This window comes from Elephantulus edwardii, unplaced genomic scaffold (assembly GCF_000299155.1).
Source record: "Elephantulus edwardii isolate Elephantulus edwardi_28Jun2011 unplaced genomic scaffold, EleEdw1.0 scaffold00105, whole genome shotgun sequence".
NCBI classification, from domain to species: Eukaryota; Metazoa; Chordata; class Mammalia; order Macroscelidea; family Macroscelididae; genus Elephantulus; species Elephantulus edwardii.
In genome coordinates this window covers 11,599,943-11,615,619 of record NW_006399855.1, presented here as the reverse complement: position 1 = coordinate 11,615,619, position 15,677 = coordinate 11,599,943, and the positions used below count along the sequence as shown (strand labels likewise).

The 15,677-nt window shown below is 42.3% G+C and overlaps 1 protein-coding gene across 1 annotated transcript in view; it reads right to left on the bottom strand.

Moving 5' to 3' along the window:
* IL15RA (interleukin 15 receptor, alpha) overlaps positions 1-13,885 on the bottom strand; it is a 31,716-nt gene extending 17,831 nt beyond the window's left edge. The window contains exons 1-5 of the mRNA XM_006891878.1: positions 13,783-13,885; positions 7,442-7,639; positions 4,517-4,615; positions 1,733-1,930; positions 1,114-1,170 (exon numbers count right to left, since the gene is read on the bottom strand). Coding sequence (XP_006891940.1) covers positions 1,114-1,170; positions 1,733-1,930; positions 4,517-4,615; positions 7,442-7,639; positions 13,783-13,885 — 655 coding nt within the window. The remainder of the gene's footprint in view (positions 1-1,113; positions 1,171-1,732; positions 1,931-4,516; positions 4,616-7,441; positions 7,640-13,782) is intronic.
* Positions 13,886-15,677: the final 1,792 nt, after the last annotated feature.

The window sequence follows — 15,677 nt, the reverse complement described above, 5'->3', positions numbered from 1 at the left end:
CAGCTTCTTGTCACTAGGCCATGAAATCTCGCCTAAGTGCTAGTTTTTCCATTAAAATAACCCCAAAAGAATATTTTTAAAATATGATTTTGTGTGTCTCCATCATTTCTTAAACCAGTCTAAACAAATAACTGCCAAAATTACCAAAGCCATTTTGTGTTTTCCCAGATGATACCTGATGCAGAAGAAATGAAGTCACAGCAAAAAATGTATTCATATGAAATAGAGATAGTTTTCCTCCATATCACATTACAATTCTACTAAGTTTATTTTTGTTGTTGTTTTTGTTCCTTAGTAAGGAGTTGCACTGTCAATTCAAAGACAAGTGGTTCAACTCTACCAGCTGCTCCATGGGGAAAAGACGGGCAATCTCCTCCCATAAAATTAACAGCCTCTCAAAACTCACTGGACACTTTTAGCAATGAGTCGGTTCCCACTTGATGGTAATGAGTGAGTCCTGAAGTTTCTCAGACCAAAGTCTTAGCTTCTTTGACAGTGCACACATTTCTTTGCCCCTACTGTTTTTCTAATTACTCTTCTGTGAGCTCTCTTCTCCTTTCATTCTTGAATACACTTTGCCATCTTCCTTCTGATACTCTGGCATTCATTTTTTCTTACCTAGCCTTAGTGTTGTATGTGTATGTGACTTCCCTAAAAGCAAGTCGTTCAAATTGAGAAAGTTAAACAGCCTCACTATAAAGTACGTGGTCATAATACCCCTTGAAATATTCACTCAGCAGACGGCAGACCAGGATCATTCTAATCACAGCAGCATTCACGCGTGGTGTCCCGGTATGCTCCAGACAGGAGTCTAGGCCTGCTTGGTAGAACTGTGAGTCACTGGACGGTGTATGGTGTCAGATCTCTGGTTTCAACTCCAGTAGCCTAAGAGAAACCCTCTGTATTATAATAAGTAATCATGCTAAATAATGAACTTCATAAGTAGGGTGATCATGTAGTTCATTATCTAAACTGAGATGCTTTCCCTTAAGAGTGAAAAGGAATGCTATCAATGGTCATGCTGGGACAGCAGGTGTAATTCAAGACTGGTCCACAGACTAGCACCATAGCTACCCTCATCATAAATGCTGCCAGACAAGGAAAAATACTTACCAGAGATAGCTGTGGAGGTACCAGTGACAGTGGTGGCATTGCCTGAAGAAGCATCTGCTGGAAAGAGATTACAGCTCAATTATGCCCACAGTCCCAAAGACACTAAAGTCCCATTCAGGAGGTAAATTCTTGTCAGTTGGCTTCCACCTTGAAACCTGGAGAGACACACAGCTGACACAATTCAACTTGCTTTAGCAAAGAATCAGCAATGTTCCTTATTGTGGGCCAAATTTAAGAATCAGAAGTGCCATTCGAGAAGATCAGATTATCAAGATCCTGAGATCATGCCTCCACACTATGGAAAACTTCCTCCATCCCTATGGGGAAGTTGCAGATGATGTTTAGATCCTTGGCCTAGACTTTGCCCATTCAGGCTGGAAGGTTAGTCTTGTCACCTCTGGGAGATGGACTTATTTTTCAGCTGGACTAAGGCGTGGTAGAACATACAGACCAGAACAAGGGGGCTGTGTCAGAGATCAAAAGGCAAAGGGTAGCTGAGTTAGTCATGACATGGGGTTGAAGGAAGCTATAAAATGAACTTGCCCTACAACTCCACCCAGATCCTAGAGGCAGCACTTGAGGAATTGGCCTCTCAAGTGTGCAAAGCTAGTGTGCTGACCTGGTGTCGCGTGGGAAGCAGGGAGAATTGGTTCCAAAGTCTTTGCTGCTGTCTGAGGTGGGGCTGGGGAGGACCCGTTCCTGACTATGCCTGTCGTTCCTGCAGAAGGTGGTTCTGATGGCAGCAGCCTGGAGCCCGGTCCAATAGCTGTCTCTGTGGTCACTGTGGTGTCTGACTTGGGAGTGGACGCTTCTGGCTCTGCGGGGAATTCCAACATATGGGGAAGATAAATATTTTTAATAGAGACTTCAGAGGAGGGTGTGCTTAAAGATATATTGGGATGAATCCAGCTCTGTCCAGCCCAATCCCAGACACTAGGTTTGTTGTTTGTTGTTTTTTTTTTAATTCCCTAAATAGGTACACATTTATCTACCTAGAATGCCTGTGGGACTTTCATGTACTTTACAGAACTTGCAGATATGACAAGAAAAGACCCCAAAGATCTCAAAAAACAAGGGTAATGATATTTTGCCAAAGTCACCTAAGATGCCAATTTTATAGCTTTTCTGAAACATGGAAATAAGCAGCAGCCAACTTTAGCTTATCTTAGCGAGGGGGCTGTGTTCGGGAACGCAGCCTGATCTCGCTCCATCCAGTCTTAGGAGCCCTGCCTTGTCTTCAGGTACCCATCTTCCTTGTCTATAATGGTTGGATTATATGCCACTTGAAGGGTGGAATAATCCCCCCCCTCCATGAAAAGTGGATCTTTTGATGTGATAAATCTAGTACTTAGAAAATGCATCATGGAGCAGAATACTTGAGCAAAGGACCACTGGGATGCCGCGTATCTTCCCCTCTCTGGCTGCACTATTTGGGGTCACATTCCCATGATCTCCTAACCACAGACACTGTGAGAAGTCCTTGTAGTCTTTGTTCCTCTGCCACTGCCACTTCCTAGTCTCAACCCAAGCTTCCAGCATTCTGGGACACTCTGTAGACAGCGGTCACCCAGTCGTGTACTTGCACCAAAGTGCTAGTGGTCAGATCACCCTGGGCCAAATGGCCCTCTGATCTGAGGCTGTAGTTTTGTCTTAATGACGGACATATCTCACCAAGACATGAAGACAGGGCTGTGGGAGGCTATCTGATGGCTCTCATCCATTGGGGGATCCCATGTGGGATTCAGATCAAAGAAATTTTTGGAATTGTTCCAAACTTAAACCTAGCTAGAACCTCAAACTTTTCCTCCTCCTGTTTGTAGCAAAGGCTAGGAGAAAACCGATTTTTAGCCTTCTCACCTTCCCTCAAGCAGTGGTTCTCAATATTGGTTACTTTGTGATCACTTGAGAAGCTTTAAAAAATCTGGACTCCCAGATTGTTGCATTGACCACTTAAGAGTTCCAAAGTTTTGTCAATGTGCATTGCATCCACAGTTGGGAAGCACTGCTCTAGGGAAGGTGAGATGGAGGACCACAGAGAGTGGAAAAGGCACCTCTATTGGAAGGAAGGGAGGGAGGGGACAAGGGCCAGAATGAGCAACAAACAGAATAACATGCTACTAAAAAAAAGTTGGAAGTTAAATGCAAAGTAAGGTGATGACAGGATATAGAGCAGATCATGTCAAGATAATTATCATCCAAGATTAGAATTAACACTGGATAGTGCTGAGGGCTTTGGGATAGAGGATTGCCAAAGATTCAGTTAAAATCACTGCATCTGTACTAGAATTACTGCTTCTATAATAGAGCAATCATTGTTTGCCAATTCTTAGCATGATTAGGAACCAGTTCCCCTTAGGCATCTCACATCTGTGGACATGTGTGAGCAGAGGCATTGACTGCCCTCGCTCTGGACTGTCTGTTCAGGGATATCCAGAGAGCAAACTTGGCCTTGCAGGAAAGAGGGAATTGTCTCTGGGACAAAGGGTAGATTCTGTTTTATTGCTAATTAGAAAAGACTCAGACTCCCTAAGCGTGGGACTCCTACAGGGCAGCTCCCTGAGTGTGCAGGCACCCATCTGGGGCGGTTCACACCGCCCAGGTGAACTTGGGGATAAAGGCAATTGGTGAAAATATGCAGGTGTTCTTGCCATTTCCTGTTGTGCGTGATGACGGTCTTGGTCTCTAGTCTGGCCATGCCTGTGTGGTCTGGTGGCTTTCATGTAGCTGTGGCAGGTTAATATGCAAAAAATGTGCAGTGTTGGTCTCCTTGATTCCTGACAAGTTAACTGTCTACGTCTAAATCGGATCTGATATCATAACTGATTTTTAAGAAAATTAAACCAACGTAAACTCTTATTCCTGACATTAATAAAATATACCTCCTGTTATTTCGTTGGCAGTGGAATTCCAACAGTGGTCTATAAGTTGGAGTGATTTGTGGGAACCTGGTATCGTTGTTGCGTCATGGTAATGAGTTGACTCCAACTCATTCATTAGTGACCGTACACATGACAGGCCAAAGCTTGTACCGTCTGCACCCCCCTCACCACCTGTGCTTAAACCCGTTGTTGCAGCCGCTCTGCCAACCCATCCCGTTGAAGTCCTTCATCTTCTCTGACCTCCCACCCTCCCACGTGTGACCTCCATCACCAGGGGCTGGCCCCTCCTCACGACTGGCTCAAAGCACGCGAGACAGAGTCTCACTGCCTTTGCTCTAAAGAGCATCCCAGATTGCACTTGTCTGTTGGATATTTCTCTAAATCTGAACATTCAGATTAAGACACACTAGGAAGAAATAAGAAATAAGACCACTTCCGAAATAGCAGACCTCTGAAAACCCTATGTACAACCTATGTACAACAGTAGTCACTAGGAGTCCTTAAAAAGTTTCCAGCATTCCTACCTTTTCTAGAAGGGGTGAGGCTCTCTGGTTGTGCGGTCACCCTTGTTGTGGGTACAGTGGAGGGTGACACAGGCATTTGGTGAGTCAGGGAGGGATCTCCTAGAGAGAGGATAACCACATGGCGTTTATGATCCTGAGGATGGGACCTAGAGAGGGTTTCAAACTGGATGGGTAAGTGAACCAATGAATTTATACTATAGATAGATACCTAGCTTCCTTGCAGAAGCAAGAAACACAGGAAATAAGCCAGAATCAGTGTTTCCCAGCCTGCATTTCCCACATGAATGCCAAGATAAGCTTAAAAAGATTTTTATAGCAACCACAAAAATTGTACTCCCTCCTCCTGCCCCACACAACCAAACCCACAAACCCCAAAACAGTAACTTCTTATGATAGAGTAGAAATGCCCCATGGGGTTCCCAAATCCGAAGTCTCTATGGCAGTAGATTGACCAACACACCTTTCTACTGCAGAGCAGTGGCTCAAACCACTGACCTTTTAATTAGCAGCAGAGCCTTTTAAGTGGTGCACCGCCAGAACTCCTTTAAAAAGACTGCACATTTAAATATTACATTTAAAAAAATAACAGAACTTTATTAGTTCAGTTTTATAATACTGGGTTTCCCATGAGAAAAGACTTATCAGATATATTTAGCAAAAAAGCAAACTGAATAGATGAGAGATTAAAAAAACAAACATAGAAGGGAATTGTTAATAAAAAGGTATATTTAAATATTTTTCTAATTTTTGACTTCCAAAATTTTAGAATTTCAAGTCTCCCATTTTTTTTTATTTCCGCCCCCTCTCCCTCTTCCTGTCTATTCACCCCCATTCCCAGATTTTGTTCACCAAAATAATTTGGAATTTGAGAAGAATATAGTCAAACGTTGTTTAATGTCTAAGAAATGTTTTGTGAAATAGGTTGTTATGTGATTTGTGCAGTTTACAAATATCGTATCATATACAGACGGTGTTTGGATTACGAAGGAGTGTTATTCTAAATCTGTCTTTAAATTGAACTTGTACATAAGTCAGAGCAGTCTGGTATACCTCCCATCTAATATCAGTTCATCAAATGTTTGTAGTAGCATAGAGTGTATCTTTCTTATGCATAAAAACATAAAATATTTCTAGATACACTAAAAACATCTTTAACAACTTCATAGTAATAATAATGTTTTGATGTAGGACACAAAGCAGTGCCTGTTTGTTACTTGGAACCATTATATGCACCTCAATATTTTCACATAATAAATAGACTTTAAAGAAGTTGGACCATGGATGCATATGTTGCCAGACATTGATTAAATGAGAACTATGTGGTACTTGACTGTATTAATTGTCTCTATAGCAAAGAAGTCCTTATTTTTATCCTCTATTTTGGGTTCTGATGAGTCCTGGGGCTGGAGAAAGTAAGGTTTCCATTCTCTGTTCTCTCTCCATTGCTGCTGCTCATGCCAGTCCGTGCCCAGCATAATACTTTGACGACGTCTTGGTCCATGGCAATGATTCCTCTGCAATCATTGAGAGTACTTCATTCTCTCCCCCCCCCCCCCCGATGTTTGTGTGACTGTTATCCATCAATAAGACAGGAGGATAGAAGTGAAATCTACTAAAAAGCTCACCCATTGCTGTTGAGTCCAAACTGACCCATTGCTGACCCTCCAGTGCGTTTTCAGAGGTTGTAGATTGCAGGGAAGGAGATTGCTGATTTTTTCCCCATGGAGCAGCTCGTGGATTTGAAGTGTCTGCCTTTGGGTGGGCAGTGCAACACTTTATATGTTAGGCCACCAGAGAGCCCCCTCATGTCCTCTAAGCACTAGAAATTCTGGCTTTTCAGTAAGTCCCACAACACTGGGTGTTTCCTATAGGATGACCCTTTGTACCCCCTTCCCCTCAAAAAGGAGTTAAGAACATTCATAAATGCCATATGAAAACTACCTAGCTTGCTGCTGAATACAAACTAAAATGTTCCAAGATGCATTGTCATTGAATTGGAACTGATTCATGGATGAGCCCCACATTGGACTGCAGAGGCTATAAATAAACTACATGGAAGGAGACTGACCATCTTTCTTCTGAGGGGCTACGAGTAGATTTGAACTTCTACAGAGGTACGGACCTTGGGTTAGCAGCACAACTGTGGATTAGGCAACCAGAGCACCCTTGTAATACATAAAAATGTTTGTTAAATCAAAATTTTCTTATAAGACCAAGAAATTAATTTTATTTCTTTTCCCCCCTAAGGAGTAAGGAAGACGGAGAGTAGACGTGAGGTTAACATTCCTTGAAATAGTACAAAGCCACTACTGCCACCACAGGATTGCCGGGTTTCTTCTCAGACAGTCATCCAGTTGTGAGTGGTGGGGGCAAAGTCGGGCTGCTCTTGAGTGCTGGCTGGGCGCCCACCAACCAGATGTGTCTAACCCGAGGGAAACTCTGACCCCTGCGTCCACACCAGCCTTCTGTGTTGAGTATCAGAGGAGAAGAACAGCAACCATTGCCTTGCAGTCTGTTTCCAAGTAAACTCTGAAAAACTCTCTGGGAAGTAAACATGCACTGTAGCAAATTCTTGCCGCCACAATCTTGAAACAAAGCCTTGAAAAGGAGAGTTCCCACTAACCAGGTTTCACTTAACCGTCCTACAACTGATAGGGTCCATTTTCTAGATGAGGAACGAGAAGCTCAACGTTAAGCTCCTTGCTGGGGTCTGATAGTTGGTATGTACTGAGCTAGAATTTGAACCTCAAATTATATGGTCCCAATTGTATTTCTTTTTCAGCCTCAGAAGGTGGTGTTTAGTGTCCCACTGGTTTTTTTTTTAACCTCAGACCTTGGAATTGATCACTCTCTGCTCTCTGAGATCTACCCATTCAGATTTTCACCTTGCAAGCCCACTTCAAGATTGTAGAATCGTCTACTTACTGATGCACTTGAGATTGGGAGTGGTCCAGTGTGCGGTGTTCGTGGTCTCATCAAGCACACATTCAGTCAGGCTGGATGTCCCAGCTTTACGTTTGAAGCCAGAGTTACAAGTATAGCGCTCCCTGGAACTCAAACTGTAGTTCTTGACCCGGATGTCTGCATGCTCAACAGACACAGGCCTAGGGCACGTGATGCTGCCTGCAAAGTGTAAATGAAAGGGAAGAGATGAAAATATTTGAAGCATGTTAAGACACTTTCTCTGGGGATACTTGGACTATCATCACTAGTCTCATAACCAGGACCAAACTTCTCTCAGGAGCTCATTGGGAGAAAACCCCAGATTCCAAGCTTGTGGAAGATCCTCAGAAAGTACATCCAAGTGCTACCACTGCTGTTGAGTCAATGCAGACACAACCCTCCATCTGGTTTCTTAGGCAGTAAATCTTGACAGGAGCTTGCTCATCTTTCTCTTAAAAGGCACCTGGTGGATTTAAACAGCTGACCTTTTAATTTTTGTTGTTGTTAAGTGTCATTGAGTCGCAGGCGACTCATAGTGACCCTATGAAGGAAAGTCCTCAACACTTGGGTGTCTGTCATCCTCTCTCCAGGTTCATAGGGTTTCCGGAGGCAAGCTATTACGGAAGTGGATGCCACTCCTCCTTCCAAGCTTGTTTTAATCTGGGAGCTCCACCCCACTCTCTGTCAGCATTGGGTAAGCAGCCATTAATGCATTTGACACATCAGTGTCACAGTGTTCAGCCTCACAACAACCACAAGTGACCGCTGTACAGCAACTTGTACACCAGGGCTATACGACCTAGAGGAATGACCTTTTAATTAATAGCTTCATAAAATACTCCCTAGGTCACAACAGCTCCCTTGAATTCAGTATATTACCTAACAGTAATATATAGCAAACAGTAGTGCTCAAGACATGCTTGTTGAAAGAATAGATGGGTAAACTTCTTCAATCAAAACAGGTTTTGTCTGACACACTAATATAAAGTAGTTCAATTTATTTCATTCTACCATTATAGCCAGATGATCTGATTATACTTACTTTTTTTCCACTAGAAACTCTCAGTTGAGTTGGGTTTTTTTTAAAAAAGAAAATTTTATTTAATTGTGATTTTAACAAACATTAACAGAGATGTTAGATTTAGAAAGTAAGGTGAGTAGTCTACATAGTTCTACTCTTGTGATAGCTGGAATTGGACTCAGACCCTAAAGCTTTAGGTAAAAATCCTAGCAATGGTGTTTTGTCTCTAGTGGGAAGGACAGACCTACTATTTTAGGCTACTGGCTTAAGAAGGGAGTGTTGGTGGCTTAGTGGTAAGGAATTGCACTGCAAACCCAAAGGAATGACGTTCAAATCCACCAGCTGCTCTGTAGAAGAAAGACAGGTAGTCTCCTCCTATGGGATTAACTGCCTCCAAAAACCCACTGGAGGGTCAGCTATGAGTCGGTTCTAACTCAGTGGTACAATAGCAACAACTGGCAAAAAAAGAAAAGGAGCAACTAACATGCTAAGCATTTCAATTGTGGGGTTGATATATATGCTACTGCCTTCTTGTTAATCATTTATAGCTTTTGATAGCTGAGCTTCAAAAGAAAAAAAGATTCCTAAAGAAAAAATTTAACAAAAATGTTAAAGTCAACCTGGTATTAATGATTTGTAGGTGAACTTCAGGCTTTACCCTGCCCCCCACCCCCCAGTTATGTAGCAACACCCCTACCCCCACCCCTACTCTGCAGTAAAGAAAAACTGACTTTTCTCCCGGGAAGCAAAAGGAATGAAACTCATATTCTGGTAGGAGAGAAGTTGTCAGTCGAAACGCATGAGGTTCATATTTACCAGCTGCTTAAAATGGAGAAAGATGGGTAATCTCTTCCCATGGGATTTACTGCCTCTGGAAAACCCACTAGAGGGTCAGCTGTGAAGTGGTTCTGGCTGAACAGGACATCACAACAGCAACCTAATGCAAAGTGTTACAAATCCCAGGAAGTGATCTACTCCCAAGGCCTGGTAAGAATTAAAACATTCATTTTAAAGAGTTAAAATAATATTCTCGTTGGTACTGATTTAGACTGAGGTCCTTAAAAGAAACCCAAAGAGACTCCTTAGTTCTTAAATAGAGGGGAGACTATCAATGCATCACTCTACCACCAGAAGCACTTGCTCCAAACCAAGACTGGTGGTTGATCCTCACCCTAAAGTGAGGTCTTGTCCAGTGCCACAAAGATCCTAGTGCAACTAACATTACACAGCAGGATTTCCCTTTAACCACGAGGAATAACCATAGTCTTTCCTGGTTTCGTATACTATTTTTCCTGTTAATTTAAAATCTGATTCTTGGGTTTTCTTTTATGTTAAAGAGATGAGCAAGAACTGATTTTGTAAACAAAGACTTGCCCTGGGCAGTGGAGAAGGCTGAGGGTGGGGCTGTGTTGGAGGGAAATGCCCTGGGAGAAAATTCCTACTTAGCCGGTTCCATTGCTCTGATGTTTGTAAGGACAAGTCACAGTATTTACCTCTGTTGCTTAAGCATTCATTGGCTGAGGTGCTGATTAAAGCAGTAATCAAATTATCCAGTCAACTGAAAGAGAGAAGAATCTAGGGACTGTCTACAGCTACCTGGGTAGTTTGCTTTTTTGTTCCAAGTAGGAAAATAAAATGTAGTATGTCTCTGCCAAGGAGCTTCCATATCTCAGGTGAGAAGCTTGAGCCAAGACAACTGAGGGATGCAGTCTTGTTTTTGGAGAGGCAGACTATAGTGGCAAAAGAATTAGAGACTGGAGTAGGAAGGCCTGCTAATTGCCAGTTCTCTATATTAAGGATCATTAAATTTGACTGCAGAATCAAGTCTTGTAAGTAAAATTCTATTGGAATAGAACTACATTAATTCATGTACTGTTATTGTTGTGTGCCCTTGAGCTGGGACTGACCCATAGGTCAGAGGGTTTTCAGAGGCGGTAAATAGCACAGGAAGAGATTGTTCATCCCTTTCCCTCAGAGCAGTTGGTGGATTCAAGCCATGTGCTTTTGGAATTGCAATTCAGCTTCTTACCACTAAACCACCAGAGCCTTCAATATGGATTGCATCTCTGTATCAGGAACTCAAAACTTCTTCCCACTGGACCAATAGGCAGCGTCATGATGGGTTGGGAAAGGATTGAGACTGTCAAACTTTCTCTTACTAGGATCCACAATCAGTACACTCTTGCTACTAGAGTCAGGAGATCAGGAGATGTATTGCACTTGGAAAATCTGCATTCAGGGACTTCTCCAAAATATTGAAGAGTAATGATGTCAGTTTGAGGACAGAGGTGCACCTGATTCAGGCAATGGTCTTTTCAGTCACTTGCTATATGATGACTAAGGATGACAGAACAAGAATTGATGCCTTTAAATTGTGGTGCTGGAGATCCCATGGACGGCCAAAGAGCAAACAGATATGTCTTAGAGGAAGAGTAGCCAGAGTGCTCCTTGGAAGCAAAGATGATGAAGCTTCTTCTCACATACTTTGGGCATGTTGAGGGGTGGTGAAAGAGAAGAAGACCCTCAACCAAGAGGGTTGACACAATGACTGCAACAAGGGGCCTGAGTACTTAAGAGATTGTGAGGATGGCACAGGATGGGACAGGGTTTAGGTCTGTTGTTCATAGGGTCACTATGAGTTGTACTCAACTCAAAGGTACTCAACAACAGCAAGAATATCATTATCACTAGGGAGCTCTGGTGGCCTAGTGATAAGAAACAGCACTGCAATCCCAAAGGCATGTGGTTTGAACCCACCAGCTGGTCTGTAAGAGAAGGATGGGCAATTAATTCCTAAGCAATTTACTGCTTCTGAAAACCCATTGGAGGATCAGCTATGAGTCGGTTCCAACTTGAAGCCTCACAACAACAGCAGCAACATGGAAATATAGACGACATGGACAATGTCCAAATATTAAATGACCTGCTGATAACAATTTCTTTTTTTTATAATTATTATCAGGATTTCTAGAAAGCACAGAAAAACCTGTGTAAGCTGGAACTTGTATTAAGCTGAAACCTGTTGGAGAAGGAAGATAAAAATATTGTCAACTAGACTGGGGAATAGAATGTAGTAAGAGACTGCAGGTGTCCTGTCAAAGACAGAAAACTGACAAAACTTGTGTTATATGCTGTTGAGGCAATTCTATGAAGAATAGTGACCCTATGCATAACAGCACATCAGCAGAGAACTGCCAGAAGTCCAGGCTGGGTTTAGAAGGGGTTGTGGTACTAGGGATATTGTAGCTAATGTCAGATGGATATTGGCTGAAAGCAGGGAGTACCACAGGAATGTCTATCTGTGCTTTATTGATTATGCAAAGGCGTTTGACTGTGTGGACCATAACAAACTGTGGCTGACTCTGAGAAGAATGGGAATCCCAGAACACTTGATCGTGCTATGTGAAACTTATACTTGGACCAAGAGGCAGTCGTCAGAACAGAACAGGTAAACACTGCATGGTTCAAAATTGGGAAGGACGTACGCCAGGGATGTGTCCTGTCTCCATACCTTTTCAACCTGTGGGCAGACAGATCATCCAGGAGGCTGGGCTCTATGAGGAGAAATGCAGCATCAGGATTTGTGGAAGATCTATCAACAATCTGCGTTATGCAGATGACACAACCCTGCTTGCTCAAACTGAGGAGGACCTGAAGCACTTGCTGCAGAGGGTCAAGGACTGCAGCCTCCAATATAGATTGAGGTTCAATGTCAAGAAGACAAAGATTCTCACCACGGGACCAATTGGCAGCATCAGGATGGATGGCGAAGAGATTGAGATTGTTCAAAGCTTTAGTCTGCTTGGATCCACAATCAACACTCTTGGCACCAGCAGTCAGGAAATTAAAAGATGTATTGTGATGTGGAAGTCTGCTGTTAGGGACCTCTCTAAAGTACTCAAGAGCAATGGTGTGTCTCTGGAGACTAAGGTGCATCTGATACAGGCCATGGTCTTTGCAATCACTTGTTATGTCCAGGGAGGACAGAAGGAGAATTGATGCTTTTGAGCTTTGGTGTTGGAGAAGTGTGCTGAGGGTGCCATGGACTGCTAAGAAAACAAACAGATTCATCCTAGAGAGGGTTAAACCAGGCTGCTCCTTGGAGGCAAGGATTCTGAGACTTCGTCTGACATACTTTGGACATGTAAGGAGGGACTGGTCCTTGGAGAGGGACATCATGCTTGGGAGGGTGGAGGGACAGCACAGGAGGGGAAGGTCTTTGTCTTTGAGGTCTTTGTCCAAGGATGGGTCCCTTCTGGCTACATGCCCAAAGAGATGTAGTCTTAAAGTCCTTGCCTCCAAGGGACAGCTTGGTTTCACCCTCTCTAGGACAGACCTATTCTCTAGGCAGTCCATTGGATGTTCATAAAACTTGTGAGATATAGAGAAACAAAGGAGTCTGGTCTCATGGCTCTTACAAGTTTTACTATATCTGTGTGCTTATGAAACAGGTATTACAGCCTTCACATACAGACTCTTTAAACCCAATTTTACTTCCCATAATTTATAGCCGAATATATTTGTGAAACTGGTATGTGGAAACTTGTTCTTTATAATAGTATTACTATAAGCTCTAATTGCCTATTGGGTAAGGAGTTACACTGCTAATCCAAAGGCATGTAGTTCAAATCCACCAGCTGCTCCATGGGGGAAAGATGAGCAGTCTCCTCTCATGCAACTTACTACCTCTGAAAACCTGCTGGAGGGTCAGCTATGAATTGCTTTCAATTTGACAGCATGTAACTACAACAGAATTTGGAGGTGAAGTAAATTACAGCCTCACAATGAAGTGTATTATTCAGCTTTTCACTTTAACCAAGAAGGTTCTTTATGCACTGAAGTAGAAAGATTGCTGACATAAAAGATTAAGTGAAAAAGAAAAGGAGAAGCATATTGTGTATAATGTATAATCATCATTGATAACAGGAGAAACACTATGTAAACATAGTTATCCCTATATGATGTTTTTACTGGCAGGATACATGAGAAACAACAGAGTGAAAGAGACAGCTGAGGAGTGTGGAGGGACTTTCCACTGTAGGTATTTGCATACTTTTGAAAAAATTACTTATTAAAATGCTTTTTAAAGTATTTATAACATTCAATTTTTTAAGCTGCATTATACATGAGTCTTTGCTATTCTTTTCCCCATACTACATGTAGTTGTTAGTTGCCACCAAATTGGCTGCAGAGTGTGTGTGTGTGTGGGGGTGGGGTGGGGTGGGCACTGTCAAGTCTGTTCTAACTCATCACAACTCTTTGTAAAACACAGTAAAGTAATGAAATACTCCCTGGTTCTCACCTGTGTTTATCTTATTTATAATGCCTAGAAAATTAATCTTCATGAATCCCATTTCTTTTTTACAGCTTTCAAGTTTCCTAGATTCATACACCATACACTCCATATTCTGCTTGTTAATAACATTTGCTGCTATTTCTCTTCTTTCTGAGTTGTGCCACAGCATCAAATGAAGGCCCATAAGCAAATGAAGTTCCTGAAAGCCTTAACTCCTTCTATGTCACTGAGGTCAACCCTAGCTTGAGGAGGCAGCTCTCCCCCAGGGGAATTTGAATGTCTTCTGACCTAAGGCTCGTTGTCTTTATCAGACAGTGTTCTGCTGTTATTTGAAGAGTTTCCCCTGGACAACTCTTTCAGAAGTGTGCCAACAATTTTGCTTCCTAATATGTGTTAGTATGAAATTTCCATTGAAACATGCCAATTATGAGCAACCCTGTTGGTATTTGAAATATTAATGGCACAGCTTTCAGTATTATAGGAATATACACATTATTTATGCACCAGAGAGCTGGATAATGATTAAGGATGACAGGAGAAGAATCAATGCCTTCAAATTATGGTGCTGGAGAAGAGTATTGAACATAGCATGGACTGCCAAGAAAATAAATAGGTTGTCTTGGAGAAGGTGAAACCAAGTTTCTTCTTGGAGGCTAGAATTTTGAAGCTTCATCTCACATACTTTTGGCATGTGGTCAAGAGAGACTGGTCCTTGGAGAAGGACATCATGCTTGGAAGGGTGGAGGGACAGCGCAGGAGAGGAAAACCCCAGATGGCATGGATTGATACAGTGAGTAGGGACAATGGAGGTTGGCATGTTAGAATTAGTGAGACTGGCTCAGAACAGCTCAGGACTGGTTCAGACTGCTGTATGTATGATAGCTATGGGTTGCAGGTGACTCGATGGCACATAACAACAACATGCCATTTAGGATAAAATGACAGATAAGTGAAGGCCACTTGGAGCAACTTTTACATTTTAAAGAATGAAACATTGCTGAATCCTGCTGCTGTGACTGACTCTATTGTTTCAGCTATTGTATTAATTCATTTCACTGAAGGTTTCCTTCATTCTCTATGAGCCTCTGCCAATATTGATGCCCTTTCTAGTGACTGGTTCTTCTTCACGTAGCAAAAGCTGAAATCTTGACATTCTTACTCTTAAGGAGCATTCTAGTTGTACTTTTAAGACAAATCTGTTTTGTTCTTTCGACAGTCCACAGTATATTTGATATTTTTTCACCAATACCACAATTATAAAATATTCTTCTCCTGCCTTCCCTTTGCATTGTCTAATTTTCACACTCAAATGAGACAATTGATAAAAGAGCATGGCTTGAGCCAGGTTCACTTTAGTCATCAAAGTGATATACATGCTGGGTGAACATTAGTTAATATATTAAATAGCCAGTACTACACAGATGCTCACTACTCAGATTAGATCCTAGCTTCAACCTGGACCAGGCAGGAGCACCACTGACATGGATCTCAGAATGGGTGCTCAATGAGGACTGCCTGATTCCCAGCCATGTTTATATGTCCTATGCTACTGTAAATGTAATAAATATTCTAGAGCAAAGGATGTAAGGAGACATTTTTCAAGTACTCTAACATGGAAGGTAGATCAGAGAAGCTGGTAATGGTACATTTGGCTTTTCAACTATCAAGAGGGACGCTGCCAACCCAAAAGCATGTGGTTCAAATCCACCAGTTGCTCTAAGGGGAAAAATGGCTAATCTAATCTCCTCTTGAGTGATTTACTGCCTCTGAAAACCTGCTCCGGGTCAGTATTCTCCTGTTGTATGATTTACAGCCTTTGAAAACCTGCTGGAGGGTGAGCTATGAGTTGGTGCCAACACAACAGTACATAACAGTAATTGGTTCTAACACAACAGTACATA